Source organism: Zootoca vivipara, chromosome 5 (genome assembly GCF_965207765.1).
Source record: "Zootoca vivipara chromosome 5, rZooViv2.hap1.1, whole genome shotgun sequence".
NCBI lineage: Eukaryota > Metazoa > Chordata > Lepidosauria > Squamata > Lacertidae > Zootoca > Zootoca vivipara.
In genome coordinates, this window is record NC_142588.1 from 89,825,219 (window position 1) to 89,837,718 (window position 12,500).

Genomic DNA, 12,500 nt, shown 5'->3' on the forward strand with positions numbered 1-12,500 from the left:
GGCCCTGCGGATATTGCAGGACTCCAGCTCCCAGCTCAGTTTCTGCCAAGGGCACAAATCCAATCGGTGCAAGATAAGACATTGGTCCAGCAAACGACAGCTTGCTGGTCCCCCTATTCAGTCGCTGAGCTTCTGCCTCTCCCGTGACAACTCAGAAACTCAGGAGTTGCTGGAGGCCTTTCGTTCAGAGCATTCCCAACAAATAGCTGCCCAGCCTCTTGCAAGAGACTCTTGCTGAAGTTGCAAGCAAGACCACAGAAGCAGCTGCCAGCAACAGCAGTCCCCCTGCCTGTGTTTGCGATGAGTCACTCATTTAGCATGCTCTGGAACTCCCTGCCTAATTACAGTAAGCAGGCACCTTCAGCACACTGCTGGAAACTTTTTAGTTTCAGTGGGTCTATTCGGAGGCGAGATCTGGCTGCATTTGTGTTTTTCAATTTTTTAAAAAATGTTCTACTGTTCATTGTTCTTGACTGTTTTTAGACCCTTTTAATTTAATTTAACCGTCTTAAATGTGTTTTTAATTTTATTTTATTGTGATGTATCACTGGCGTGTTCACTGCCCCCTGGGCTCCTTTGCGAGGAAGGCTGGGATATGATTTAATGAAAAAAACATAAATGAAATTGCTCTATTTTCCTTGATGGAGCAGAGCTGTGCCTGGACTGCACCACTTCGGACGGCAGTGGGCGACTCACACAAATGAATATTCCTCTATATACAGTCATACCTCGGTTTAAGTACGCTTCAGTTTGAGTACTTTCAGTTTAAGTACTCGGTGGACCCGTCTGGAATGGATTAATCCACTTTCCATTACTTTCAATGGGAAAGTTCGCTTCAGGTTAATTACGCTTCAGGTTAAGTACGGACTTCCGGAACCAATTGTGTACTTAAACCGAGGTACACGCAAAGAAGCATTTACTGCACCTAGGGTTACTGAAACTAGCATGTCAGGGAGAAGGACGTGGTAGAACGTATATTTGATTTTTGCAGCGGGGCAAGCCTACAGTGTTGTGATCCTCCACCAGCAATCTGAAGTGGTTCAGCCCAGACACAGACCCCTCTCCCTCTGAGACCTTTTAAACTAGTCGTAGGTGTATCCTTAAACGCCATGGTCATGGGAGCAGACCAAGTCAGTATTGGGCAGGAAGTCTAAATCTTTCCTTTGAATTCTGCATGTGTTTTGTTCTCAGTGACCTCATGATTTAGGCATTTCGGGATGTTTTTTTTTCACCAGGGAGTGTCCTGGTGTTCATGGTCGCATCTTCCTCTCCCTTCCGACTGTTCTCTCTGTGTGTTCTTTCCACAGCCCCAGAGAGGAGTCCCTCCACCCTCTCTGACATGATGCAAGCAGACGGGCCCAGGGCCTGCAAGTTTGGGCGGCAGTGGTACTTGCACAACGAGAGCTGGCACCCCACCGTGCCCCCCTTTGGGGAGATGAAATGCATCACCTGCTGGTGTCTGGTGAGTGAGGGGCAGGAGGTGGCAGAGGAGGAGGAGGAGGGAGTTGAGCTGCAGGGGTGGGACGGCCCCAGGCCCCAGCTCAAGGTGGATTTTGGGAGCCTGGCTTCAGTACACTTTCTGTAGACTTGCTCTGACCACCAGCACCACCTCATACCACTCAACTGTCCCGAATTGAGCAAAACATTCCAGAGTTACAGGCTCCATCCCTGTTTCCAATTGGATCCTGGAATGTCCTCTTTTTTGATCCGGTACTTTGGTGGGAGTCAGCTGGCTCACACCAGAGCACTGAACCAAAAGACACTCGGGTTGTTGTTGTTTTGTCTCTCACTAGTCAGCCAGCTCCAGCAAGAGCTGAGGATCAAAACACGAGCGTCCCGATTTTGATCATCAGCGGGACGTTGGAGGGTATGCCAGCCCCAAGTTTTGGCTCTAGTGTAAATGCCTCTTGCTGTCCTTTTTCAGTCTGGGGAGACTCACTGCCAGCGCCAAGAATGCTCTCCTGCCTCTTGCTCTGGAGGGGAGAAAACAGAGGACAGCTGCTGCTCCAAATGCCACGGTCAGTAGGAGTGTAGTTCTGTGTAATATAAATGTAATATTATGATAATTATTATTATTATCTATGGACTTCTTCAGTGGGCAGAATATTTTAGTCCTGCCTTTTTATCAATATGAATGTGTTCTTAGCTTTTACTCTGCTTTAGTTCTGTGGTCCTTTTTGTTTTTTTTAAAAAGTAGAGCTAATAATTGTAGAATTGTAGAGCTGGAAGGGGCCACGGGGTCCACACCCAGCCACCCTGCACAGCAGTAATCTTTTGCCCAATGTGGGGATCGAACCCCCGACCCCGAGGTTAAGAGGCTCATGCTCTGCTCACCGAGCTATCTATAATAATAAACTGATGAGGACAGCTGTCAGGTGGAAGGTCTTGCTCAACAGAAGAAGGTTAGATTGCAGATCACTAGCCTTCCTTTCCAAACTGCTGGACGAGTGATTTCATGGGGCCTCAGTTGAGTCTGCTGCTGAAAACACAACTTGGAGGTTTCCAAGTTCCAGCTCCCACTAAGCAACATGTGTGTCTCTAAGATTGTGTTTCCAGTTCCCCCTGCGCGCGCGCGCGCACACACACACACACACACACACACACACACACACACACACGATTTGTTTAGCCTGCCTTTTCACCTAGACTACACCTAGAAAAGTGTGGGAATGTTGTGGATAGTAGGAGAGGATATATTGCTTAAATATTATCCTTCCTTGCTCATGCTAGTGAGCCATTTAGCAGAGCACATTCCCCCCTACACAGCAGGAGTAGTTTGCAGATTCGTTTGAATCTCTTTAGTTAAGCAATCCAGTCTGGCATGCCCAGATTGGATTATTCCTGGTAAGACCCCTTTTGATTCCTCTTAGAAAGCAATAAAGACACAACAGTCTTCCTTAAACAGTAACAAGAAGTTTACTTACATTCCGTTCACGGTATGATCCCTAAAGGCAGGCTTTAGCTTGTAATTACAGAAGAAGGTGTGGATTTATCCCATATGGGGATTCATCCCATGTGCTGCTGGCAGAGAGCCAGCAAACAGCATCAGGAAACAGGCATCAAGAAGGAAAGCATCAAGAGAGGAAGATGGCTATGTGACTGGCCCTTTTTGTGGGGTCTCCAAGGGTCATGCCCACCTACCTGGTCACATGCAGGAGAAGGATGTGCCAGACCAGGTGTAACAGGAAGTTCAACTGGTTGGATCAACACCCCCCCCTGTCTGTGTCAACTCTAGGCAAACAAGGAATGTTGTATTTGACTGCTACAAGGCTTACATCCCACAAGAAGGTGCAGAGTCTATTGCGAAAGGAAAAAAACAAAACACAACGAAGGCAGCTTTGAGTATAGCCTTCCTTTGCTTTGGGTCCTGTTCTCTTGTTTACTTACCCCTCCCTCCATTGCCTTGCAGCACCAGATGACACTCAGGAGATGCCACGAGAGGAAGCTAAGGATTCCTGGGGACACTAGCTGGCTGGCTGGACCAGGGAGCCCAGATGTCACGGTGGGCACTGCCAAGTGCTGGTAGAGCTGAAGAACAGGGCATTTTGCAGCTGGCGCTTCGCAAGACCTCCCCAAACCCCTCCATGTTGTGTTGGCTTCCTAAGTCAACAGAGGAGAGGGGGCGACTTCTGCTCTCGCCCCAGAATGAGCAGCCATCCTTTGGAGTGCCTGGCACCCTCTTGGCTCTCTGCTCCCTGCCTGGCACCAGCCTGACTGTCATATATATTTTGGACTGGCATCCGTGAAAGGAGATGGGGGATCCACAAACCTCTTGGGGACTACAGGTGGATATCAAGCAAGGCTATAATTGCAATGGAGAGGTGTGTGTGGCATCATCTGCTGGGACTCCAACAAATTCAAAGAGTGCAGTGCCTCCATCCAATTGTTTCAGATGGCTTCATGTCTTCAGTACGTCTTACATGGCCCACCCACCTGCCCATGAGAAGTGCCCACCCCCCAGACCAGCCTGTATATGGTGTAAAATTGTCACCCTCTGATGCATTTCTTTGGGGTCTGTTGTTGGGAAGGACTTGTTGTGTAATTTATGGTTTCCACGGGAAAGTTTCTGTTTGTTCCCCGCTCATCGCAATGCGGGAGGATTGTTACGGGAGATGATGTATTTATTAAAAAAAAAAAGAATCAGTGGAGAAAAGCTAGTTAGCTTTGGCAAGTGTTTTTGCGATTTCCCACCCTATCCCAAAGGTGTTTCTGTTGACTCGGACCAATGGCTTCAAGTTACAATGAAGGAGATTCTGACTCAATGCCAGGAAGAACATTCCGGCAGTAAGAGCTGTTCGACAGGGGAACGGTCTCCCTCGGAAGGTGGTGGACTCTCCTTCCTTGGAGGGTTTAAAGCAGAGGTTGGATGGCCGTCTGTCATTGATCCTTTAGTTGAGATTCCTGCAATGCAGGGGGTTGGACTAGATGACCCTTGGGTCCCTTCCAACTCTATAATTCTATGATTCTTCATATTGCACTCTTGGGCGCGGTCGGAGTAGAGCGCTGCTCTTACAAGAAGAACCTGCCGGATCAGGCCAATGGTCCATCTAGTCAACCATCTTGTTCTCATGGCAACTAACCAGACGCTTGTGGGAAACGCACAAACAGGACCCGAGTTCAAGAGCTCTCTTTATTGCTGTCGTTTCTAGGAACTGGTATTCAGAAGCATTTACTGCCTCTGGCCATCAAGGCAGAGAGTCAGGATGACGAGTAGCCACTGATAGCTTTTGGCATCGTGAATTTGTCTTTTAAAGCCATTCAAGTTGGTGGCCACCCCTGCCTCCTGTGGGAGGGAGTTCCAAAGGTTCTGTGCTGTATGAATAAGTCCTTTTTAAAATCTGTCTTAAATCTCCCGATGTTTGGCTTCATTGAATGTCCATTCACAGAGTGTTTGTTGTGGGGGAGGAAGGGAAAGGAGAATGTTAGCCGCTTTGAGACTCCTTAGGGTAGTGATAAAGCGGGATATCAAATCCAAACTCTTCTTCTTCTCTCAGGGCTCATCCATAATTTCCAGGAATGGGACCAAGAGGTTTTCCCTTTGTCCTACCACTTACCTACGGAAACCCCCTGCTGTTTACCACTGAATCTGAACAAACATCAGCTGGGTTTTCTGCAGATCAACCTTTGTTCCAATTTAGTAGTAAACAACGGGTTTTCCCAAGGAAAGTGACAGGTTGGGCCATAGTGTGTGTATAGGGGGGGGGGAACTGCTGGGGCAATCTTCCCTGGGAGCGTTTTCCGGGGGGTGCACCACTCACTCTGTCCTCCCCGAGCCAGCCCTGCACCGCTTTGTGAGGCTGGGATCTGATCAGACTTGGGGAGGGTGGCATGAGAAGGCCGTCGTCCTGCACCCTTTGAGCCTCACCTTCGAGGGGCTGGGATTGAAGAGCGTGTTGCTGTTGTGCCCTTCTCATGCCGCCTTCCCCAAGCCTGACCAAATCCCAGCCTCACCAAGCAGCTCAGGGCTGGTGTGTCACTCCAGCGGTGTTGAACCTCTCCAACCCATGCCTAGAAATTACAGGGCAAACAGGAGTGTGGATGAGTCCTCATCTTTTTCTTGAACTTAAAAGTCCTAAGCGCTGCAACCATCATTTGGGTGGCCCTTTGCTGAACCTTTTCCAGCTCTGCAATGGGTTTTTTTTTAATCTGCATCTGTTGTGGACAGTGATAGCTTGCAATTCCGTAGCAGCAAGCCAAGCTGTGTGCCACCCTCCGTTGCTTTTGCAGCTCTCTAATTCCTTGTCCTGAGTTGCGCTAGCTCAACTTAACACAGGGGTTCTCAAACTTTTTTCTCTGGGCCACACTTTCATAATGAAAACAAATGATTATTGACAAGGTAAAGGGTAGAGGTAAAGGACCCCTGGATGGTTAAGTCCAGTCGAATTTGACTACGGGGTGCGGCGCTCATCTCCATTTTCAGGCCAAGGGAGCCGGCGTTTGTCTGCAGACAGATTTTCTGGGTCATGTGGCCAAAACATTGGAAATCACAACTAAGATTGTCCTCAATTATCAGTTGACGCTCTTGCTCTCATTTTGAAAAGCTATCTATCCATATTCTGCAAATAAAATAATAATATTTTGATACTGTACTATATTACACTGAAATGTTTAAACGTTTCTTTGATGGTCCTTGAATCTTCCCACCACACTTGCCATCCTCTCCTGCCAGAAGCACTGACTTAAACGGGACCATTCTTTTGCAGTCATTTGGTGGGTCCAGTAATTATGGAGTTGCTACGCCCCCTGGTGGAAGGGATGAGTTCAAATTTCCCCGTATCACTTTCTTCCTGTTTCCCATGCAACATTTGGTGTAGGGATGGGGCACATGTTTAATATTCAGTGACTAAGGATGCTGAATAAAACAAGCCAAAGCAGTGAGCTACTTGCATTGGGTTGGGTACCACAGCCTGCCAAAAGATTTGCAATAAGAACATGCATACTCTCCAACATTTCTTTGATGAAAAAAGAGGTGCCCTATTCCCCTCCTCCTCCTCCTCCTCCTCCTCTGCTTCTGCTTCCCTGCCCATCTTTTTTTTTAAAAAAATAATTTTTATTGATTTTACAAATAAACACAACAATTTAGACACAACAAATACAAAAATCACAAGAAAAAATAACATTAACATTACAAAAATAACAATGAAAAAAATCAAAATACCATAATCCTTTTCCATTAACATTGTAAAGGGGGAACTTCCTCGAGTTCCCCCTGTCTGCGGTTCATTTCTCATTCATCTTTAGCAATTTCCAATTCATTATTTAAAACTCTTTTCCAATTTCAAATCTCTCATACATCAATTTATTTGACATAATTCTCAAACCCGCAGTTTCTATGAACTTCTAAATCTAATCTCAATATACAAATTTAGCATTTTTTTTAGATAAACTTTAAAATCTTTCCACTCTTCTTCTGTTGCTTCTTCTCCCCGGTCACGTAGTCCCACGGTCATTTCAGCCAGTTCCATGTACTCCATCATTTTCATTTGCCAATCTTCCACTGTTGGTAATTCTTGAATCTTCCAGTTCTTGGCTAGTAGTACTCTTGCCACCGTTGTAGCATACAAAAAGAAATTTACGTCTTTCTTGGGTCTTAACAGTCTGAGCAGCTTTCAACATATATAAAAACATAACAAAACATTAAAAAAAAAAAACCTTCCCTATACAGGGCTGCCTTCAGAAGTCTTCTAAATGCTGTATAGGTACTTATCTCCTTGGCTCGGGGATCACATAGCTCCATGCCCTGCAACATTTCTCCAATAAAAATAGAAGAACCCCTTAAGGAAAAGTGGGACATTCTGGGATAAAATCAGAAACCAGGGCAGCTTCTGTAAATCCAGGACTGTCGCTGGAAAATAGGGGTGCTTGGAGGGCCTGGTCTTGGTGCATCAGACCAAAGGCCCATACAGTCACAGCATTTTCTTGGCAATAGTTATGGAGATCAAGAGAATGCTTTGCAAAGCACATGTATGTTGAGAATCCAATATAGTGACAGCAAACTCAGAATATGGATTCTTAGGTAGCCAAAGCAGCATGCAGAAGGGGGGGGGATGTCTCCAGGCTCAGGTGATGGCAAGGTTTTCAGAAGTACACAAAATCTTTAGGACCAGTGGTGTAGCAAGGTCAGGTGGTACCCGGTGCAGACAATTTCTTGTCACCCACCCCATTGAAATCTAGTTTGACTCCCAAGAGACTGCGATCTACTCACAGTATTAAAAGACTGGCTGTGACCTACCCATTGTCATTGCCAGGAGTTGTTCAGCTTTTTTTTTTAGGGAAGGTTTGACCAAAGTTGTTGAGCTTTTTGGGGGGTTACGGGGTTTGGGTCCTGAGTTGAGGGAGCTTCTGCTTCTCTCCTTTCCTCTACCCTCCACTTCTTTGCTCGCCTGCCTCCTTCCCGTCCTCTCCCTGCCTGCCGGCATGCACCCTCCAGCATCCCAGGAGCGTGGGGCTGTCAAAACAAAGGGGGAAGGGGGAAAGACCACCAGCAAAGCAGCACAGCTCTGTCCCTTCCCCTTATGGATTGGGGTAGACGGGAGACGCAGGTGGGCAGCATGACAAATGTCACCACCACCCCTCGGAGATGACACCCAGGGCAGTCCACACCCACCTTGCTTCTGTTGGGATTTCACCATTGGGAGGTCCAGCCGGCAGCTCCCTCCTCGCCACAGTCCCAGTGATTCCCATGGAACACGACTCAGGGTCTCAGCAACCTGAGCACGCAATCAGCAGAGATGCCCACGCAGTTTCAGCAGAGATGATAAGGCAGCAGAGAGGCATTTTAAAGTGATTTATTTACAGCTATATTACAGCATGAAGAGAGAGCGAACGATGCTTTCTCTCTTCCATCAGATCAAACAGCTCAGAACAGAACCAGAAAGTAAAAGTCCAAACGGATATACCTAGACATGTGACATATATCAGCAGCAACATGCCTAAGTCTTAAGGTGGAACTGAATCTCCTGACATCACTCCCCCATTCTGTGAAACCTTAAGCTCAGCAGTTCCAAACTGTTGCTTTTGCATATAACTGTGCAACTGTTCTTTATTTACAACTTTGGACAACATATCAGCCAGAATTTCATTACCTGGCATGTATGATATTTGGACCAGTCCTTTCTTTATGCATTCCCTTGCACGATGTAATTTTATCTGCAAATATTTGGTCCTCTGCTTGCAACTCTCGGATGCTAGCAAAGCTAAACAGGACTGATTGTCTTGATATACCTGAATAGGACAAGACACATTGACTCCAATATCCTTGAACAGTTGCAACAACCATTCACAATCCATTAAGGAGAGTGAGAGAGCGTTGAGCTCTGCTTCACAGGAACTCTGACAAAGGGTTGTCTGTTTCCTGCACATCCAATCAAAAAGACAATGGTTGTATACATAACAAACACCTGAAGTGCTTTTGCTATCTGTGACATCACTACCAAAACTTGCATCTGTGAAGATTTCCAGACCTCCAGTCTTTTGACTTGTGAAACGCAATCTGTAGTGCATGGTTCCTTTTAAGTACCTACAAATGTGTTTCAAAGCACGCCAATCCTGAACAGTAGGATTGTTGACACGTCTGCTCAGCAAATTACAGCTAATAGCAATGTCAGGTCTTGAAACTCTTGCGATGAAGTTTAACTTACCTAACACACATCTATACAGTGTAGTGTCGGTAAATGGTTCTGCATCATCATCAACTTTATAACCTTGTACCATAGGTGTGTCAACAGGATTTGCATCAATTAAATTCAGTTGGTTCAGCACATCAGTAATCTTTTGAGTTTGGTGTACCAGAAAAGTACCTTCTTTGTTTCTCTCAACCTGTAGAGAAAGATAATTGGAAACCTCACCGAGGTCTTTCATATTGAAGTGTTCCTTCAACTGAGCAAGTGTACTCTGGTACAACTCTTTGTTCTTCCAGAAGAACAGCAAATCATCAACAAAACAAATACAATACAGTTTTTGCTCCCCCTCTTGTTTGACAAATACACATAGATCAGCGATATCTTGCTTAAATCCTTTTTTTAAATAATAATTTCTTTTATCACACAACAGCTTTTGTTTCCAGAGCAACAAGGTGGCAAGTCATACAGCTCAAGAGGCATAAAAACTGACAGTTCAATTGGTTTCAAAATTTGTTGCACTCACAGAGACACCTATTTTAAAAAAGAAGAAGTAAAAAGGGGGAAAGGAACCCTCTGTGGCTGAATGCTTTCCAAACCGATGACGCCCTCTCTAGACAAACAGCTGTAGCGTGAAACAAGCTGTCTCCCTACCAGATGCCCTGCAGATGTTTTGGACGATGAATTCCAACAGCCAATGATGAATTCCTCCACCAACACTGGAGGGCACCAGGTTGGAGGAAGGATGGTGTGGACCGGGCGACTTTGGACTGTGAGCGAGGGGCTGGGTGTCTTCCTTCTTGCAGAAACAAGAAATGAAATGTACAAATCTATGTTGCGACCGCACTTGGAATACTGCGTACAAGTCTGGTCACGTCACCTGAAGAAAGATGCTGTCAAGCTAGGAAAGATTCAGAAAAAGACAACCAAAATGAGCAGTGGGACGGAGCAACTTCTCAATGAGCAACAGTTGCAACATTTGGGACTTCCTTAGAGAAAAGACAAGAACAAGGAGACATGATAGAGGTACCGGGTATGTAAAATTATGAATGGTGTGGGGAAAGAAGAGTTTTTCTCGAACTCTAGGACAACCAAGGGAAATTTTTGAAGGTTTAGGAGAGATGAAAGAAAACACTTGTTTGCACAGTGCCTGGTTAAACTGTGGAACTCACTTCCACAAGAGGAAGCAATGGTCACCAACCTGGACAGCTTTAAAAGAGGAATCAAACAAATTCATGGAGGATAAGGCTGTCAATGGCTATGAAAAGGTTGGTAAAGCCCAACATGCTTTACAAACTGAACCTATGTGGTCAGAAGTAAGAACCACTCTCAGAAAAGCTACATGTAATTGAAGTTATGGCCCTAAAAGGGGTGGTGGGGTGGTATTATTATATACTGTTGTGCCATGTATAGATCTGTGACTGGGGCAGCTGTCATGATGAGCTCCTGCACTTCCAGATTCACGAATCCACCACTGCAGAATTCCTGCACCCTTTGAAGAAATTTGCTCCCTGAACCCTTTTCTCCAGGGATAGTTTGGAACGCACTGTCTGCTAAAGGTCTGCCAATTAGGCAGGTATTTCAGGAGCCCAAATAAAAAAGCAGAAAGAATATAACAGTTATCAATCCTGTTAACAGGTGAAGTACAAAGCAGGGGATGGGATCTCGCACTGAGAATAACAGAAATGTAGAGCTGGAAGGGACCCCAATGGTCATCTAGTCCAACCCCCTGCAATGCAAGAATCACAGCTAAATAATCCCTGAAAGATGGTCATCAAAGCTCTGCTTAAAAACCTCCAATGAAGGAGAGTCCACCTCCTTCTGAGGGAGTCCGTCTCACTGTCAAGCAGCTCTTACTGTCAGAATGTTCTTCCTGATGTTGAGTCAGAATTTTTTTTCTTGAATCCATAGTTTCAGGTGCTGCACTCTGGAACATGAGAAAACAAGCTTGCTCCATCTTCCATGTGACAGCCCTTGAGATATTTGAAGATGGCTCTCATATTTCCTCTCAGTCTCCTCTTTTCCAGCCTAAACATTTCCAGCTCTTTCAACCATTCCTCATAAGGCTTGGTTATCAGACCCTTAATCATCTTGGTTGCCCTCCTCTGAACAAGTTCCAGCTTGTCAATATCCTTAAATTGTGATGCCCAGAACAGGACACAGGTCTCTAGGTGTGATCTGACCAAGGCAGAATAGAGCAGGGCTATTCCTTCCCCTGACTTGGACACTACACAATCTACTGTTGTGTGATTTCATAGCTCAATCCTTGTCCCTCGCCTCCTTTGCTGGCACAACCTGATGCCAAGGCTGCAGCTGAAAGCCTTGGCAAATGCCACCCACCTTGGAAGTCTGGAGCATGAGGAAGTCTCAACATGAATGGAGAGCAAGCAGGAAATCCTGCCTGCAAAGAGTCCAGATAAACTTCTAACGCATGAACAAAAATCATTTTTCTCACTTCAAATAGGCTCTCGCTCTCTGACCATGGGCCAGCCAAGCAACCTCCCTCCTTTGTGACTCTCTTCCTTTTCGCCACTAGAGGGAGGCAAAAACCAGCACATCCCAGAGGGGAGACACAGCCCCAGGCTGTAAAGGATTTTGGGTGTGTTAGAATCTTCCGGTGATTCCTCTGGCTTCTCTGCATTCCAGGGGTGGCATGTATATGCTACAACATTCATCCCTGAACCTGCACCACCTTGCACATGGCCACCCTCCCCTTCCAACTTCAAAGGCATCTCTAGGATGTTCTTGAGAGCATGCAATTAATCTGCACACATTCAACCACATAAGGTTGACATTGCGTGAATGTCATCGTCCTGGGGCAACAGGTGTTTCCAATGCTGCCTGCCAGTGCCTGCTCAGGGTCCTGCTCCCCGCCCTGCTTGCACAGCTGCCAACAGATCCAGGTCTAGAGATCCAGTGGAGGTCACAGCAGGAGATGGAGGTCCCCTGGGGCAGCAGCTGCAGGCAGGTCCTGGTCTTGACCCCGTGGCAGGCAGGCTTTATATCTCCTAACACAGGGGTCAGCAACCCAAGGCCCATGGGCCGGAAGCGGCCCATGGAGGTCGTTTGAACGGCCCACAAGCCGCCCCGAACCGAGATGCCCACTCTCGCGCTGCACTAAACTGGCACAGCGTGGCATGGGGACTCGCTTCCCCAGTGCCAAAAAACGCATCTGCGCAGATGCAGACGCTGAAAATCACGTCTGCATGCGCGGAGATGCCAAAAATCATGGGCGCATGCGCGATCCAGCCCACAGAGGGTTCTCCATGGGGCCGATCCGGCCCAGGCAAGATAAACCTTGCTGACCCCTGTCCTAACACACCTCTCTTCTTGTAATTTTTTCCCCTAAAGTACGTTTGCAAAAGGTGCCAGGTTTAATTT

The 12,500-nt window shown here is 46.5% G+C and overlaps 1 protein-coding gene across 2 annotated transcripts in view; it reads left to right on the forward strand.

The window, feature by feature from the left end:
* Positions 1 to 4,852, forward strand: part of CHRD (chordin) — a 47,528-nt gene extending 42,676 nt beyond the window's left edge. The window contains exons 21-23 of one of the 2 annotated variants that reach the window (XM_035133669.3): positions 1,308 to 1,462; positions 1,925 to 2,018; positions 3,410 to 4,852. In XM_035133669.3, the coding sequence (XP_034989560.2) occupies positions 1,308 to 1,462; positions 1,925 to 2,018; positions 3,410 to 3,468 (308 nt within the window). In that variant the 3' untranslated portion in view covers positions 3,469 to 4,852. The remainder of the gene's footprint in view (positions 1 to 1,307; positions 1,463 to 1,924; positions 2,019 to 3,409) is intronic. The other variant, XM_035133672.3, reaches the window with a different exon arrangement.
* The last annotated feature ends 7,648 nt before the right edge of the window (positions 4,853 to 12,500 follow it).